This window comes from Canis aureus, chromosome 37 (genome assembly GCF_053574225.1).
Source record: "Canis aureus isolate CA01 chromosome 37, VMU_Caureus_v.1.0, whole genome shotgun sequence".
Lineage (NCBI taxonomy): Eukaryota > Metazoa > Chordata > Mammalia > Carnivora > Canidae > Canis > Canis aureus.
In genome coordinates, this window is record NC_135647.1 from 24,161,633 (window position 1) to 24,181,064 (window position 19,432).

General features: G+C 34.3%; 1 protein-coding gene across 2 annotated transcripts in view; it reads left to right on the forward strand.

Moving 5' to 3' along the window:
* The window catches only part of GMDS (GDP-mannose 4,6-dehydratase), a 575,871-nt gene that overhangs the window by 134,083 nt on the left and 422,356 nt on the right, over positions 1-19,432 (forward strand). For both annotated transcript variants that reach the window (XM_077886286.1, XM_077886287.1), the window contains exon 4: positions 507-616. In XM_077886286.1, the coding sequence (XP_077742412.1) occupies positions 507-616 (110 nt within the window). The remainder of the gene's footprint in view (positions 1-506; positions 617-19,432) is intronic.

The window sequence follows — 19,432 nt, forward strand, 5'->3', positions numbered from 1 at the left end:
GAGGATCTGCTGAGATTTAGGGTTAGAAGAGGCTACTTGTCCTTTAATCAGTTACGTGACTACATCAGGCATTTTGTGGATGGTTTAAAGATGGATGTTTATGAAGTACTTAAAACTCACTAGTTAAAAGTATCTGATTCACTATTACCAGTGTATTACAGAGTTCTTTAGAGAATATATGCATTTTTGTGAGGTTTTTGTCTGAATCTCACTCTTATGTAACACATCTTACAACTACCTGGGAACTATAAGACACATTAATTGTATAACATCTGTCTTGATATGATTTTTTAAAAAAAAGTTTGTTTGAATTTTTACAAATCCTTTTTAGACATAGGAAACAAGTGGGAGTATCTTTCTACTATTTAGGTTCTTTAGAGATTACACTCTGCTGCTCTGAAACCAGTCTGGTTTTCATACTTTCAGAATATACCTTTCAATTTTGATACTGTAAAAAATGGGCTTATGTTTTCTTCTATCTAATAGTATGCTTTTGAATTCTAAAGACATGAAGTTGCACTATGGGGATCTCACTGACAGTACCTGTCTTGTGAAGATCATTAATGAAGTAAAGCCTACGGAGATCTACAATCTTGGAGCTCAGAGCCACGTTAAAGTAAGTAAGATATTTTTACGGTCAGATTTCTTTGGCTGTATTCCTGAGTTGTTTCTGTATTTCAGTTTTTTCCGTTCCTTCTTTTGTTTGTTTGTTTGTTTGTTTGTTTGTTGCTTAATGCAGGCAATACTCCTAGTCTTCAGGTTTAATTAATGAATCTAATAGAAATACTAATACTTTTAAAAAGTGTATTCTCTATTATTGAGCAATATGAGATGTTACTGCTAACATTAAAATAGCTGTACTCTTTTATTTTGGGTTGATCTTGTACTCTATTTTCTGCCATTTCAAATCACATTGTGAATGAAGTGTTTTGTTTAAATGTTGGAAAATGTAACACAATAGGACTTCTATTTTAATACTAATTTTTGGTAGTGGTTATATTATTGGCTGAGAAAAAAATATTTTTTGAGTTCAATAATATGTTAAAATTAATTGAATTAACTTTTTATGGTAAATAGTAAAACTCATGGGAAGAAAAACTCTTTTTCACCTTTTGTCTCTCCAGTATGATACAGCTAATGTTGATTTCTTTCCCTTAATTCTGATTCTCCGGTAGTCTACCTATCTCGCTTTAGTTTTTCTTTCTGGAACAAATCACAGTAAACCTGAGAAGCCCATCCCTGGGGCTCTAGCAATCTGCTTAATTCAAATTTTTGTTGCTCTATCCTAGTGTTCACTTGAGTGAGTGAAATCCAAAGCGAGCAATGACATGAGTTCTATTTAGATACTTATTCAATCAGGATAGTGGAGCTTAGAAATAAAAGCAAATAGCTCTAAGTTAAAAGAGCCCCCACCCCCCAAAAAAAGTCCAACGAATCTATCAGTATTTTTTACTGTTTAATGAATGAATTTAGCAGTGTTATTTCAGAAATAATTAAGGTGATTTGTATTCCTTCATATCCCCAACTTTAGAATGAATGGAAGCTATATGCCAGTTTTATATCTCTGGTAGTTTAAGGAAGAAACTATAAACTAAATAAAATGAAACCACATGTGTAGAACATAGAGAATCATAGTGGTAAACCCAGTCTTAAAATTGATATCAAATTTAAAAAGTGTATATATCCTCATAATTTACATTTTTCTCTAAAATGTTAACCTTGAGGGATAGCTACATGGCAATAAAGATAGTTCTTATCTGTGCTAAGACAAAAATTTTTTCCACTTTCTTAACCTCTGATGATTCTGTTCAGTATCCAGTGTTAACCTTTGGACTGTGAAAGCTATCAAAGTCTTTCATTTAGAGCAGAACTGTTTTTCTAGATGATTCTGAATGTATTTTCTCATTTTGAAAAGGTATCTTATGCATAGTATGCCTTGAGAGATTCCACCTCCCTTTTCTGTAGAGGAATAGTCACTCTCTTCGTCACTCCAGGTATAAAGACTATTCATTCCTGACTGGAGCAATCAGTCCATCTCCCACATTATAATTTCTCTAGTTGCCTCTTGGCCTTCTTGACCACATGAGAGTATCTTCTAGGCAAAATTTGAGTATTTTGTAGTGGATGTGCTGTTATTCCATTTCCCTTACATTAAAAACTTTCCCTTGTGATTGTGGATAGTTTATCACCCCTGGAGCTATAAACTGGCATGGTAGGAAGATGCACGAAATTTTATGAAGATTTATTTATAGAAGGTCTTCCCATCATTTTAGTGTTAAATAAGTAAGTCTTCTCCTTTTTCCAAAAAGTTTTTGTAGTTCAGAAAGTCCTTTCTTCTTGAAATGAGCCTAATACTATGTGGTTATCTTTCTAGAGTGGTTGCACTGTAAGTATAGAAAGCTTAGGAAATGGAGTCATTTTATTCTAAGTTGCTATGTCTGTGAAGTTTTTCTGTTTTTATTGTGTTTTGCCTGCCTCTCCTGAAGGCCATTTAATTAGAAGAAATGGTGCTTAATTGAATATGAATTCTGGCTTGTAAGGTCATAGCCCTTCAACAAATATTTCCATGTGTGGTGGCAGGGAGGATACAAAGATTATATAAAACCCACGTCTGTTGTGGAAGTTCTAAATGTATGTGGGAGTGATTTGTGGCAAGTGATGGAGGCTGGCGCTAATATCTTTGAGTTTTTAGAGTAGGGTGAGAGGACTTCAGTCTGAGGGGATTATGATGGTATCAAGGTTTCTAGAAGTTTGCAGACACAGTTAAGTGGGAACTAGTAGTTGGAATGGAGGTAGTAAGGCCAAGAGTTAAAAGTGAGAAAACTTGGGATATGTTTTAACATGATGAGCATTCTAGATTAGCTGAGCAAAAAATTTAATGAAGAGAAATGTGATGTAAGGCTCTGTAGCCCAAAGTTGGGCTATCTTTGTGCAACCTCTGCATATTTTTGAACATAGGAAAACAGATTTGGAGATGAGTTTTACAGGTAAGTCTAGCAATAGGACTCCGAAGAGATATAGGAAGCTGTTTGAAGATGGTGGGAATGAGGTTGGTGACATAGGATGCCTGGTAGGGCTGACACCTCTGTGCTGATAAGATATGGGAGCCAGGGAAGCAGGAAAGCAATGCTCCAGTGCCCAGGGGACCTGATGACTAATGGTACCAATACTGGAAGCAGGCATTCAAGGAGGGACTGTTGGAGTCAGGCAGGGTAAAGGAGAGATTCCCTCTTGGATGTGTTCTACTGGCAGTCCTTGAAGTGCATTCAGATGAAGCAGGTCATCAGGCAGTTTAAAATATATTGTGAGGTTTGGGGGTATAGAGATGTAAAGTCAGCTCTGGGAATTCTTGAGATAGCAAGGTGGCAGGTAGAGAAGGAGGAGTAGAGCACTGAAGATTGAATCTAGAGGACCTGAGTGTATTTAGAGTGGGAGGAGGAAGAGTAGTCACCGATCACAGTAGGAGATGGACAGGCAGGAGAGTAGAATTGTGTTACAGAAGTAAAAAATCAGACCATTTCAAGCAGGAGGGAATATCAGCCGTGCTAGATACTTCTAAAAAGAACATTTTAGCAATATGATAGAAGAGTTAGCCAGGGTGCAGTTTAGAAGTTGAGGGGTTATGAGGGAAATGCAAGTTGAGTGGATTCTTTTCTAGAAATTTCCTGGTGTAAGAAGGAAGAAAGAGAATATGATAGATAAGGCTCACTTTAGCATCAGCTGCAGATTGCAGGGCCCTTCCTCAGAATTCGATTCATTAGGTCTAGAGTAGGGTGAGAATTTCCATTTTTAGGATTGTTCGGGTAATGCTGACTTTGGTCTGAGAATTTCACTTTGAGAACCATTGCTCTGATGTTTCCAGCTTCTTGTTTTATCCATATTTAATATGTGCCTCACATGCATTCTTCTTCGGCCCTTTTTTAATATATCAATTTTTGACTTTGATGTAAAATTATCCTGCTCCTTGCCAGTTAGTGACCTTGTGAGTTTTTAAAGCCTAAAACTGTACCTGTTATCAGGAATGATGAGAATGGAAAGAGTCTAAGGAGAATCTGATATATTTTTTATACCAAAACTGTTCACATTGACAAATCTTTTTCTGTGTAGTCCATGAAAAATAACAGTATTTTAGAGGAATAGTATGAGTACAAACCACTGCTAGGATGTCCTTTAAAAAATCCATGTTCCATGTTACTATTTCTGCTGTGATCTAGTGTCAGATTGATTCTTAGTCCTAGAAAGAGCAGGTGTGGGGCAGGGGCTAGAGTGATGGCAGCCGGGGATAACAGACTGCCATGTTGTTGGGGTGTTGCCCTGTTCCCTGACCGCTCCAAGGCTCCGGGTTTGGGCTTCAGCGGTCTATCTGTCCTCTTAGCAGCTTGTTAGGGGCTTTGTATGGAAAACACACACATACACACACACACACACGTTAATCAGCTTTGCAGGATTTATTGTATTCTTAGACAGTAGTTCGTAAACAAAAGTTCTGACAGTGGAATACCTGCAGTAAGGGTAATTAAAATACATGTTTATTATTTCGTTTGGAGCTTTTTTGAAGGAACGTTCTAATATTAGCACATTTTGTATTTAATTTTGAATCTGTGACTTCTAGACTAGGCATTGTTTGTGTTGGCTTCTCTTTGTGCAGGATAAAGTCTTCTATCACTCTCACTTCCAGTTAATTTGCTGTGGGCTATGGTATGCTAAAAGTAAGGAAAATAAAATAATAGGAAGTTGGTCTGGTTTCCTGTAGGAAACCAATGAAGATGAAATTGGTTCTTGGAATAAACCCACAGCAGTCTGGGAAATACTGACTGAAGACATTTTTCTGAATCATAAACAGAAAAATTATGACTCATGAAGTGTGGGTCATTGAGAGGCTGATTTGATCTTATGTGGGAGAAAGTGAGAGATGACGGAAATGTACTAGTTATTAAAAGTAGTTAAACCTAGCATGATGACATCATCCCAGTAGGAACAAATTATCCAATATTTAGTTCTGCCCATTTTGATGGGGAAAATGTTTCAAGAGCCTGCTTTATTGTTCTTTTTTTTTTTAACTGTGTAAATAATAGTTTTTCAGTAATTTCTGTCTTAAGTTTCTTATCTGTTCAGTGTGCATTACTGTCATGATTTTGGATTTATCCACCATTCCTCAAGCTTCTTTGGTAATCTCATGTCATTTATTTTTGAAACCATACTGTTGGATGAAATCTTTCTACTGTCAATCTAGTCCAGCATTACTCCCTTTTGTCTCACAGTGTTATGTTGGAATTGCCTTTATTTTTTTTCCCAAAGAAATGAAAATTATGCAGTCATGGAATGTTACAGCTAAAAGGAACTTCAGAAATGATTTCATATGGTTTCCATTTTATAAATGAAGTTATCTACTCAAAATCACACATCTAGTTGCTGGCCAGTCCAGGATTGGAACTCAGACGTTTCTATTCTTTATTTTAAAGACCATTCAAGAAAATGATTACAATTATAATGTAAAATGGTTCTCACCTTAAATTTTTCTTTCCCCACATACCTAAGTTTCTTCTTAAGCTTATTTCTTTTTCCTTGTGTCGTCAGTGGAGACAGAAAGTCATTTTCTCTTTAGTTTTGAGAAGGATTTTCAGTGTTGAAGACCATTATTAAGTCTCTTCTTTAATTTTATCTTATGCAAATTGAATAACTCTATACTTTTCATTAGATTTCTAGCTCTCTAATAAGGTTTATTATTTTCCTTTTTAATTCTCTGTAAACTATTTGTTTAATTTTGTTTCATGACAGTTGGGAGGCCTGAGTGCCCAGAAGGTAAACTGAGGCATGGCTGATTAGGAGCAGGAATTGTGAGTGGGATTTCCTTGTCTGGTTGTATGGGACCAGTCAGCAGATTGTGAACATGGAAGCTGAGTCTAAATTTTCCTCACAGTGGTACTTCCAGTCCAGGAAGCTAGACAAGAAGCAGAGTTGATTGTGAACCAAGTGGCTAGTATAGTGGCCAGGCACCAAGTTATAACTGAGGAGAGATGAGAGAAAAACCAGGCTAGGGAATGAAGCTGGGAATTAAAAAAAAGGCATGGGAATTAGACAAGTGGCCCCTGGGAAGGAGACTGAGAAGTTTAATTACCTGAGTTAAAGACTGTCATCTCCAGTGGCTTTTTCCTGGCTGGTCCTGGGAATTGAAATTTATAGCTAGAGAGCTGACCCCCATATTTATCTCCAGGAAGCCTAAACTTCTTATGGTTTCTCTCATTGAGGGGAGGAGGGGACAGGTGACTAAATGCATTGGAGAATTACATTATGTTAGGAAAGGGCAGGTGCCTGGGTTCAATATCTGGTTACTGCCTAAATAAACCAGTTATAGAACAAAATAAAATTGCAACAGTGTGGCCCTTTGCTGTATAATGATAGCAAGGGTAAGGGGTGGCCTATTAAAAACCCAGAGCAAATGACAGAGAGCACTGTTCTGTGTCCTTATGTCCTTGATCATTCATTCCCCCCCCTTTTTTTTTTAATCTTGGGAAGGCTGAAAAGGAGGTGTGGGTAGAACGGGAAAATGAGGAGTAGGCAGGGAGGGGGGCTTAGCTATTTCTGTTAGGAAGGAAACTGAGAATATCCTTAAATGTGGGTGAGGGTCAAGTTTCATGTCCCACTCAATTGCATGTTAGATTTCATTAAATCAAATTGTGTGAATATAGCTAGTGGGGGTGGGGGCTCAGCGGTTTAGCGCTGCCTTCAGCCCAGGGTGTGATCCTGGAGACCCGGGATTGAGTCCCACATCGGGCTCCCTGCATGGAGCCTGCTTCTCCTTCTCCCTCTGCCTGGGTCTCTGCCTCTCTCTCCTCTTCTCTCTCTCTCTCTCTCTCTCTCTCTCTCTGTCTCTCATGAATAAATAAATAAATAATCTTAAAAAAAAAAGGTTAGGTATCCCCATCCCCCAACCCCCACTTTTTGAAAGATCCCATTATACCACTTTGCTTTTATGATGGACCTATATTAGTACCTATATTCACCAATCACAAGAAATCTGAAGAAAATTTTCACTTTTATGAAAATAGCAAAAATAGTGTTCAGCACTTGTTTTGCATGAGGCAGCATGCACCCCAAGCAGCGAGAGTGGCCACATCATGCTTCTTCCCCAGGAACTACATTAAACATCTCAGCATCAAAACAAGTTAGTTTTGTGTTGTGAGCATCTGTGCTTTATCTCAATTTCTTTTCTGTATCTGTTAAGCAGGATGTGTCCTAAGGTATCAGCAAAGCCTAAGAGAGGTTATTTTTTGAGTCTAGGAATGCTAAAAAATTATTCCGTATAAATTAATGGTAATTGTTTCTTTACTTTATGCCATTTTGGCTTATGAAAGGTTTCCTAGAGTGGTCTACTTTTGGATAGTGGGGGAAACCTATAGATGACTGTCACAGGGCAGAAGGGCGGGGAGAAGGGTTTTCATGAGACACTGTGGTACATGCAAAAGTTCTCAAAATTGGGGTGCAGATAGAATTCCCAGGACGCATTGTAACATTTTAGATCCAGGCCTACCCTAGACCTTGGGCCCTGGTGTTTTTCCCTGACTTCAGATCGTGGCCATATTATGTGGTAGATATGTGACTTCAGCAGAGTGCTTGGCATTTTTAAGTCTCCATTTACTCATCTACAAGATGAGCACCTATCTTAGGTTGGAGATCTTACTACTTGCTTCTACCTATGGGCCTTTGCACTGGCTTTTGATTTTGATACTCTTTCCTGCATATCCACCTGCTCGTTCCCTTCACTACCCTCAACCTTTATTCAAATGTCAGCTTCTCAGCAAGGCTCTGCTGATGATGCTCTTTGTAGTAGTAACGCCAGGGAACGGTGGCACAGTCCATCGTGAGGGAGAAGGCTGCCAAATAAATGTAGTAGGAATGGGGGGGGGCAGGAAATGTAAATAATTGGCTGCTATGTATCCCTACCTCCAATCCCAGTGTGCTCTCCATTATAATTTAGGCTAACATGAGGCAAATTATGCTGAGAAACAAATCCCCTAAGGTAACACCGGGATCTAACTATCATTCGTTGTTTCATCTGTGTTTGTTTGAAATTATATGTAAGAATGTTTTCCTCATTCAGATGCCTGTAGTTCCTGCCACTGAAACATTAACTTGTTATGCCATATTATAAAGGGGAAAATGATAGTTTGGGCCCTTTGATTTTTATGAAATGGGCCATAGTATTTTGAGGTGGAATAGATCTTGACGATGAGGCAGCTCAAGCCCTTATTTTACAAAACGCAGCTTAAGACTTCCATTTGATGAGCAGCAGAGCCGACTATCTAGGCTGGAGCCCAGGGCTGACACCACTTGGTTTTCTTGTCGTACAGGTAATCTAAGAAGACTGAGATGGGAAAGATGTCACTGAAATACCAAGGGAAGAGAACATAAGGCTCCTAATGTTTGAAATTTCACCTCTCTTCTTATTCCCACCACTTATTACAGTGAAATAAAGTTTTGATACAATAGGTTTGAGTTAAAAGCATTTTTTTTCCTTGATGGAGGAAACTGGTTGTAATTAATACCATATGAGTAGTGTTTGCATAGTGAAGAAGATCCCTAAATACAACAGTACAAGGTGAAATGTTAGCACGTAAGTGATATTAAAATAAAATTAGTATAGAAGGAAAATAGAAATCTACAGTAGTGCTAAGTCATCAGGAATAATCACAACCTTTTTGGCTGGAATAGTTCAATAAAAAAATTTATATTGAGTGTCTCCTCTGTGCTGGTGTGTAAGTAAGTTTCCTTAAAAGCTTTGGGAAGCTAATAATCTTTGCTACTATGGAATCAGAAGAATCAATAGCTTGACAACCAAAATGAATAATTTGTTCCTATTTGGGTATTCTGTTTAAAGAAATTGCCAATTCAGTTATTTGACTATTATATTATCAATTAACCTATTTTCCAAGATTTAAAAGTAAATATTTCCTTTTTAATATTGCAAATATATTTTTGTTCATATATTAGTACACACAAATTATAACTCCTTGTTTGATCTCTGAAGATAACTTCTTTTGCTTAGCAGATAAATAAATTGTATTGGCTTATATATTTTATGAGGGTTAAAATTAGTTCTTATATTTTCCTATGTAATACTTTTTATATGTAATTCTTGTGTATGCTCTGAGAAGCATAAAATCACCCTAGTTGTTAGCAAGTTATTAATATTGAAATTATGAAGGTAACTTATGAGCAGAAGGGTTTACTTGATAAAGAGCAGTGAGTGCAACTTTGAGAATCTATTAAAAAAGGTGTGTTTGCAATTAGACCTAATATCCATGCATGCTACAGTGTGTCTGTTTCTGGAAAAATTAGCTCCCTTACGAGTGAAGTGAGCAAGATGAATGGAGCAACTCCTGGATGATTTTACTCTCCGTAGATAGATGTCTTGAGTGATACAAACCTCTATGTTCCAGTAAAGTTGCAGTTTTGCTGTATTTGTTCTCTAAGCCTCCATTTCTTTTCGTTTGATTCTCTGGTCGATCACCTGTAGGCACAGTCTCCGGAATTTTTAATAAATTTAGTAACTTTAGTTGTTGTAGTACAAAACCTTTTCATTTTATAATTTAACATTTATGCTTATAGTGCATAAACTCCACGAATGTAAATATGGCTAACCAGATCCTATGATTCTTAGAAAGAAGTTTAGCATTTTTTATCTTACATTCATGAGGGCAGAGCAGGACTTTATAATGCTTGTGGGTCCCTGTGTGTCATCTGGCTCAAATTCTTTTTGGAAGCCTGTTACGGATTTGAGCAATTGAATTCAAATCTAAAACCACTTAAAAAGTCCTTTATAGTCCATTAAGAATTTATATGAGAGAGAACACTCTATGAAAGTTCTCCTCTCCCTGTTCAAACAGATTGTTCTGTTTTATTAGATCTAGGTGGTATTGTAATTTTGATAACAGCTAATAACGTTTGGAATTTTGCTTATAATTAGTGGACCACACAAAGGTATGTTTGTTGGATTTTGCACTCTTAATCCACTTATTATTAAATAAAATCTAAGTATTATTTTAGCTTTGTAACAATGAAGCTAAAATTAATGCAGATAGCTAAATCTTAATATACATTTCTAGATGTATTTGTAAAACACAAATAGTAAACAAATAGTTTAGGTACTATGAGTGAAACGTTCTGTTTTGGATTTTTAACGATGAAAACTTTTTGGATTCCCAGTTAGATTGGAATATGTAATTTTTATAAATAAAGATAGATACAGATAATGCTTTGTTTAATGTCACAGTTAGATGTATCTGTAGTCCCCTCCCCTCAAAAAAAACCACAAAACACTTGTGTGTAAATTTAAGAACTTAAACTGAACTGCTCTTTTAAAACACCTCATATGGCCTGATATCAAATATGATTCCTACTATATTCTTTTAGTAAAAGTGGAGTTTATAAAATTCTCTTTGTTAGATTCTTAAAATTGGTACAGTAAAATAAAATGAAACCTTTTCTATTTCAAAAAGTTTAGTGCGTAAATTTTGTTTTAATTTCTACTTAAGTTATTAAGTATTGGATACCTTACCAGTGCCAAAAAGAAATAAATTGTAAGAAAATTGCTATAATTTAGATCTCCATTTTTTGAAAAATGTCTAACGTGAAAGATTAGTAGGCATCATTATGTTATTTTCTTTAGTAACATTCACATAATATGTACATTGTTTATGAATGTTAATAAAAAACCATCCATGATGAGTTTAAATTTGCTTTATTTACAGGTAAATATGCATAAAGTCTTGGCATGGCTTGTTAAACCCTGTTAAGTTTGTCATTAGAACAACTTAGACCAAAAATTCCTTAAAAAATGTTGAATCTTAAACAATGAGCTCAACTTCTATATTAGGATTCTAGTGTTGAAGATTAAAATGAAACGTGTTGATGATTAAAATGAAGTGTTCTCTGAATGACAAAGATTATGCTGATAGCAGTTTTGCAGTTACTGTACATGGCAGACTGGCAGAGGCGAGGCAGTCAGGGTCAGCTTTTCATTCTATTTGGTAAATCAGAGTAAAACGTTTTCCTGAGTTTCCTTTCTACTCCCAACCCCATATGCTTTGTTTGTGTCAGTTTTTCTTAATAGTAAAATGTCTTTTAGAAATCAATAGTATTGACAACATTTAAGGAACATTCTTTATGACTGTTAACATATATCATTAGTCCTGATTGGAAATATCAATTTTTACCTTCACTGTGTGGATTGCTAAATGGTTTAGTAGAGGAAAGTTTTGTTTGTTTGTTTGTTTGTTTGCTTGCTTTGTTTTGGTTACCTTTACCATATGGCTCACACTGGAGTGATTTTGTTGGTTTTTTTGAACTGACATTCGTCAGGACAATTGAAAACCAACATAGGCAATACTAACGGGGAGGTTGACAGGCTCTTCAGGTTCTGATGTATTTCTCTGTCTTCTCTATTTTTATTTATTTTTTAAAGGATCTTATTAATTTATTCCTGAGAGACACAGAGAGAAACAGAGACATAGAGGGACAAACAGGCTCCCCACAGGGATCCCCAGACCCGGATCACATCCTGAGCCAAAGGCAGATGCTCAACCACTGAGCCACCCAGGCGTCCCTCTCTGTCTTCTTTAGAAAAGATTATTTGAGTGTTTAATGGAAATGGTTAATTATTAAATCACAGTACTTGAGTTATTGATAGTTTAAATAATGCGAATAAATACTTTTTTATCTGGTTGCTTTACATTCACTTAGTATTAAATATTATGAGATTGTTTTGGTTAAATGATCTTTTTTCATTATAGTGTTTGGCAAGATTATTTAGATTGCACTTTAGCAAAAGTTCGTTCATTTTATTGTAATTATTTAAGTGACTTAAAACTTCACCTTTTCTTGTCACTTTCTTTTCCAAACAGAACTGTAGAAGTTGCCATACTAGCTAAAATTTATCAGCAGCAATAATGAAACTGTTGGCTTTAGTTTATGTTAAATAATGCATCCTCACTACTCTTTCAGTGTTAGGAAGTTGTTTATAGAAATTCCTGGTAAGCTTTGGCATTGTCGGCATTGTCGTGGGGGGAGGCAAATTACTCCTGAAGCTTCCCTTGTCATCTGTTGAGATTAGAGTTGGGATTCTTTTTTGCAACCCAGGAGGTTTTTGGTGCATGGAGGAGTGTTGTGCTCTTTTCTACACATAGATGGCAGCAAAGTGTTACAGACAGCGGAAGTCAACCTTGTTCTTATAATGAAAGATGAATGACACTATAAACTGACTTCTATCAACGTAGCTGCCTGTGTCCTGTAGTTAAACATAAAATAAGAAAGAAAGCCACTATTGATAACACAAGAATATAGGAGAATGAAGAAGGCTGTGAGAAGCTATAATACACTGCATTTCTGGACAAATCCCAGGTGGGAAGGCTTAATCTTTTAAGGTATGTCATCCACTCCTGTAAGATGATAGAAATCAGCTAAGATAATATGCATGTCAAAATAAAGAGACAGCTCAGGGCTGAGGGGCGGTAGGGAAAGAGGGAAGTAAAAGAGAAACCGTACACAAGTTGCAGCGGCAAGTAATGGCCTGCTGCCTGAGGGTACTGTAGAGTTTGGCCTGCATGTCTCCTTCTTAGTTAAGCAAGTTACAAAGAGGAAATGTCAGTCCACGAATCAGACAAACATTCCATGGGAACATTTGCTCAAATGTCAGCATTTTAGAAAATAGAACTGCAGTCTGTTATGGTCTGGTCCCCACGCTGGATTTGCTATTAAACACACAAGTGCAAATATATATTTCTTCAGAATGCGTTTGCAATTAAGGAGTCATTTTATGTCTTAATTAGCATTCCTGAATAATGACATAATCACTATAAAAGATGACAGTCATCATTATAATTAATATTTAATATGTGTCTGTTTCTGAGGACCTTTCTGTGGCTTCCCACAAATTTCCAAGGTAATTTTCAAGTTGTAGAATTAAATTTGGTAAAATCACAGACATGGGGATCTAATGAAGTAAAATCATATTTATTAGAAACCTGAGATACGGAGGCAAGTTATAAAAAAGCAATTTGTAACATGTCCTGAGCTATCGAATCATGTCAGTATCTTACTAGTTATAAACATAATAAGGGCTCCTTAATGCCTCTAATGTAATGGTAATGTTGTTCAAGAAAACATTTCCGTACCCTTTAGTTTTTTTTCTGATCCACTCTCATGCGATTTAGTACCACAGACTAATCTCTGTGTCACAAAATTGATTCCAAAGGTGTGTATAACAACTTGCTCAAACGCAGTGTCTGGCAAGTCTCTCTTGTGACAGCAACTTATTTCTCACATAATTATTTTTTTAGTAAATTTGATATCTTAACAACCCTTCCCCTCATTTCTGGGTTCAAAAAATAACACTTAATATAATTTATTTCTCATACTTAATAAAGGCTTACTTGAGAGTATATTGCCATTCACTCTAGCTGCTTCAAGCAAACGAGGTTAGAAGGGAATGTGGTTTGCCAGGGTGTGCGGTGGTTTCCAGCCCCATTTGCTGTGCACTGTAATGGGCCTCAATGTTGTTTTAATGAAGCATAAAACATATTCCGGCTGCTTCTTGTTACTTATTAATGATTAAATGGTTACACTCTGTCATAGTGGTAGAAAAAGAAGATACCCCCATACATATATTCTGTTTTTTAAATCCCTTTTGTTAACTTCAGTGTGTACACATAGATAGGTCTGTGTTACTCTGATTTTTTTTTTTAATTGTAGGCTGTATAAGTACAAGAAGTAAAAAAATTTGTACTAATCAAAATTTCAATTTGATTGTAGGGGTAATTTTTTTCATAATTTTGTGGGCTTTTAATTAAATGGAATTTTGTAAGATGAACTTGCATAGTCATACAATTCTTAAAACCAAAGTGAAGGCTGTTCAGATTTGTCACAATAATGTGTAAATTTCTTTATAAATCATTATCAAAATATCAAATATATTTGTTTTAGATTTAGATATAAATATAATTTGTTTTAGACTGACATCTGCTGTTTGGAACCAACTTTTAACCAGAATATAATACGTTTTGCAGGTGACAGCATACTTTTTCTTTCATACTCTTTGTCCCTTTTTGGCAGTATTAGATTTAGACTGTGTGCTTTTTCTTAATGGGATAGTATGATGCAGATTATTTATGTGACCTTTTCACTGCTGCAGTTTTCATAAAAAGGGCAGTATTGCAACACCACTTCCTTCAACTGCTTGGTTTCAAAGAGTCATGTCTAAAGTAGGCAAATGTAACAGAAGAACTTTGTTTAAAATTTTTTTAAACCCAGTATTTTGATTTTTAAAAATATTAGCATGGGCACATCAATTTTTTTGATAAAATTTTGTAAATATTTTACATAAATAATTAAATGTTGAATGAATAAAATTTAAAAATTTTGCTTATAACTTTTTAAATGGATTTGAGAAAAGATATACTTTACAAATAATTTTTGACATACTTTTTCAACTAGAAAAAATAGACTTTATGTGAGTTATAGTTCTTTAAAAATTTATGGCATCTTATAACCAATTATAACTTGTGGTGGCTTCACATTTGTAAAATGACTAAATCCTATAAAGTCTTAGATGCTTGCAAATAATATAACAATAGCTTATGTGATACTTGTCTTGAGGATTTCTTTTTCTTAATTGTGTTAACTTTAATGTAATTAATTAGATAGGTTTTAAGTTGATCAAAAAAAGAGTGCACTCTATTATTTGGAATATACTTTCCAAATATTTGTGTTTACAGTTCTTAGTTTTTCATTCTTATTATGCCCAAATTGTGCTTTAAAAAATCTGATAAAGTTTTTTAAAGTACATAAGTATTCAAAAAATGATTTAAAATGATAGATGAGATTATAATCCTGAAGCATATTTTCTCATGTAACCATTGTTTTTTATGAAGTATTAATAATTATTGGAAAATTAATATAAATGTTCTAAAGTCCAGTTTTGGCCCCAGATTTATCCTTTTAAAAATTCCTTTTTCTTTTTTATAGGTCGCATCTTTATTTTTGCACTGAACATTTAAGTTCATAAATGGATTGCCCATAGTTTGTATTCTTTGAAGGATAATTTTGCGTTGATGTGACGTGCTCTCTCATTTTGTGGGAGATTCCTTTGTATCTCTAGTGTTCTTGCTCACTCCCTGTTTCTTTCTCTCTCAGTTTCTTCCTGAGGATTCTACTTAATCAAGTTGAACATCTTTTATGATGATGAGTCTTGGTGGTTCAACTTTATTGGCATAAGATCCAGAGACTAATCTATAAAGCATAGTTACGAAAATCTCCAAAGTGTAAAATATTAACTTGTCATTTTTTGAGTTTTCTCTTTTGACAAGATTCATTGATTTTTCTTTTTCTAATTTTGTATGTTTTCTGCTGTGCTAGTTCTGGAAGAATTTATAGATGTGTCATATGGGAAAAGATGTATTTAAACTGACAACATAAATATTCTGGTTGCACAGTTATCTGGTTGGAGATATTAAATTGCAAATCATTAAAAATTCATTCTTTATATTGTAGCATAAATTATATTTTGTAGTTTAAGTAAAAAATTGTTAGTGAATTTTTTTGACATTAAACACTGTTACTTTTTTTAAAAAAGAAATCCTAACGTCAATTCATATGCTTATGAAATATTTAATAAAAACGTTGCAGTTTAATTTTATCTTCTTTTATAATAAAATAGTAGTTTACAAAGTGTTGATTCATTGTACTCATTTTCTTACATTTATTCAAAACTATTAGTGAAATTAATTTTCCAGTAAGATTTCCTTGTGTAAAACAACAAGTTCAGAGATGTAATGCTTGCCTTTATTTTTTAAGAGCATTTCATTTTCTCCACTGTAGCAATCTTAATTCCAGATGTTAGCACATGACATTTGTGTACTGTTCTAATCACATGTTTGTTTGAGTATTTTTTTTTTAATATTAGCTCTGTGACCTGGTGCTCTATGTGGTATCTTGATTTCTCAGTTATATAGGTTTGTTGCTGTCATTTAGTTTATATTTGCCATCTTCCATCTGTGTTAGGTAAAGACATGTTTGTTGCCACATATCAAACCCCTTACTGAATAGTCTTGTAGTTTATTTAAATTGTGTTGTGACTTCAGACCTTTATGTATAGAGCTTCATAAAATTAAATTATTTTTTTGCATATTTATATATCTTAATGAAACATCACTATAATGATGAAAATATTGATTGTTGGAACACTGAAAACATTAAGAAAACACATGATTATACATGACTAACGTCTGCAAATTGTCTTAGATATTTGTTATGAATCTGAAAGGTTCATGGTTGACACATGAACTAAGGATTTCACTATATTGACAATATTATATATTTAACCCAGTGTTAATTATATAATTATTCTCTCATTTAAGCCTCATTGACCATATATGTGATAGATATAGTGAAATGTAAAACATTCTAAATACTGGTACAGGGTATTTTTTCTTTATGAAGAGAAATAAAAGGAATTAGATTTGTCAGAATGTTTTCAGTCATGTAAAAGCAAAACTTGTGAGCAAGACATGTGACTTTTCTGATCCTCAGTTTTCCCCATCTGTAAAAGGGGGTGAGACTTTGGGAAGTAGAGAAGAGTTGGGTTATATGCTCTCCAGGATGTTTTTCAGCCCTAAAATCTTAGGATTATATGATTTATTTTTGCAGTGTATTATGCTTATCAATATAAATTTTATGTCTTGCTAATGTAAATATAAACATTAATAAAAATTAAGGATGAAAAGTCCAAACTATCTCTTCTAAAACTAATTTTGAGGAAGAATCAGTTGACAGATTTGAGCATGTAATGGCTTTTTCAAGAAATATTTGACATCCGCATTTAAAATGGGCTTATAGCTTTTTAAAAATTTAAGACAGAATAGTGGAAACTCTGGGATGGAAAAAGCATTATAGTCCATTTTGTCAGAAAGTACAGACTAAAGTTGAATGCTCTGTAAGTTGTTGATCACACTGTTACCATGGGTATATGTTATCTAGAGAAAATTAGTATGTGAATATTTTCTGTGAAATTGAAATTTGAGTGAATAAAGTAAGTTAGTTTTCTGAATACTACATGCTAATTTTTCTTACACGTAATACGTATTTCCATATATTAATTCTGAGGTATATAAATAAATTTAGGTGCCATTGTTGATTTGTTTCTATATTTTGCTTTTGCAGTTATGTCTTTATTTCTTAAAATTTATAGGAAGTTGCAGTAGGATCTGTTATGCCCCAAATTTGTTCATCAGGGAAAAACCAACCAAACTATTTCATGCCCTGAATCTATTTAATATGCAGATTATGGAAACTAAGCTTCTAAATATTACAAGTAAATTTCATTAAAATACAACTTTTCATAAATTTCTATTTGATGATTGTTGCTTTTTTGGGAAGGAGAGGGAGGGATTTTGGTTGGAGTAATTAAGTTTAAAGTATGTTTGGTTTTTAGGATAATAGAGTATGCCAGTATTGGGGGCTCTACTAAATGTATGCTAAATGGGAGTTTATAGTGCAAAATGTAGTGGTTAGATATAGAGCATGAATTTAGAAAACAAAAATGAAAATTTAAAAAAATGCATCTTTAAAAGATAACATAATTTCATTAGCACAGTCCAAATTCATCTACTGGCAGAAAAAAAATAAAAGTTTTAATTTCCAAGGTTTTCATTTTTTGTTAATTTTTGTTTGAATAAGGGAGTGCTATTTATTTCTAGGGTTTATAAATTCGGAGAAATATACTACAACTAATAAAAGCATGTCTTCTCATCTTAGCTATTATTGTATTTAAGTACTGTATTCCCAAGTGAAAGATTCCAACATAACTAGCATCGATTCAGTTATTTTTAATCATCCAGATTTCTTTTCCATTTAGGGACATTTTATGTGTTCAAGGTGGCAAACTTGTTTTTAGGTTGGTTTTTCAAGCTTTTATCAGTCTTGTATTAATCCTAATTAGGGCATTCCTAAAATATTTACTCTCAGCTTTTTATTAGTTTCCTTATATAACTTGTGGAAATCTTAAAAGTTTTGTGCATTGATTGCTGTAAGTGTAACTCAAATAATCATGTAAAAATTAGATTTTCCCCCCACCTTTTTTCTTTGCAATTACCATAAGGATTTAAGAATTTGTTTCTATATGAAGTTATAAATTACGTACAACTTCTTAGATTGGTCTTTGTCTTTTTGCTATTTATAATAAAAGCTTAAATTTTTCAAGTAGATTACTTTCTTTGTGACTAAATTTCCATTATTTGAAGAGCAATTGCAAAAATAACTTCTTTGTAATTGTCTTAATATCCTAGCTTTTTTGTTTTTACTAATATAAGGAAATATTTTATCAGCTTTATACTGTGTTTTCTCATACTTTCAGTAGAGTATTGAAGGTTTTGGTTTTTTATTTATTTTTATTTATTTTTAGCTATGGTACAAAATTTAGAAATATACCTGAACATTAATTATACACAATACTTAATGGCAACAGTTTATTTATTTGGCATTTCTTTTGTTATCACTATCCTAAGTATCTACACTGCTGACTGCCTTCTTCTAACTGGAATTGTCGTCTAATGCCTTCATTTTATATGTTAGACAACTGAATCTCAGAGAAATGAAGCTCCTTGCCGTAGGTTGCCCTAGGTCAGACACAGCTAGCTTATGTGGGGTAGAACTGGGACTAGACTTAAGGCTTTCTCACTCTTTATTCAGAGCTAAATCTTCTCTACCCATTGCCTCTCACTTGCTTTGTCAAAGTATGACATGGATGGATTGCTTGGAATTCTTTCAAAGCCTTTCCTGTGTAATAATGATGGCAAAGATTTCAAGCATTTGTCAGGGGCCACTAATACATGTTGTGACAGCAGTTTAAGGGGGAAAAGGTGGATTTATTACTAATAAAACATTAAAACTCTTATATTTAAAGCCAACCATAATTTACATTCAGTTTTACCCCTCACTGCTCTACCTGTCTATTTTTGATTTAAACTCCCACCCTCTTTCTCGTCCCGGCAACATTCGTCTGCCTCCTGGCCATCCCCCATACTGCCACCCCTTCATAGATAGGTGGGAAAGCTGGGGATTGTTAAAGTGCTTTGACTAGAACCATCTGTTTTGCTCTCTCCCAAACACAGTAGACCAGGCATTATTCCATGGGGGGTTGATGTGTATACTTATCTGTAATAATAAAATATAAAATAGAAGAAAATTTTCAGATTCTAAAGATCCAGTGATCTGTGCACAGCCTCTGTTGGACTTCTGAATATTCTTGAAATTCTTTTGTCCATTTATGATCAGGGACTTGCAAACTTGTATGGTTTATTTTTTCTTTTCCTTTCAGATAGCATTATTTTCTTTGTATTTTTGCACAGCGTGACAACATTAAGATGAAACTTGTTAAATA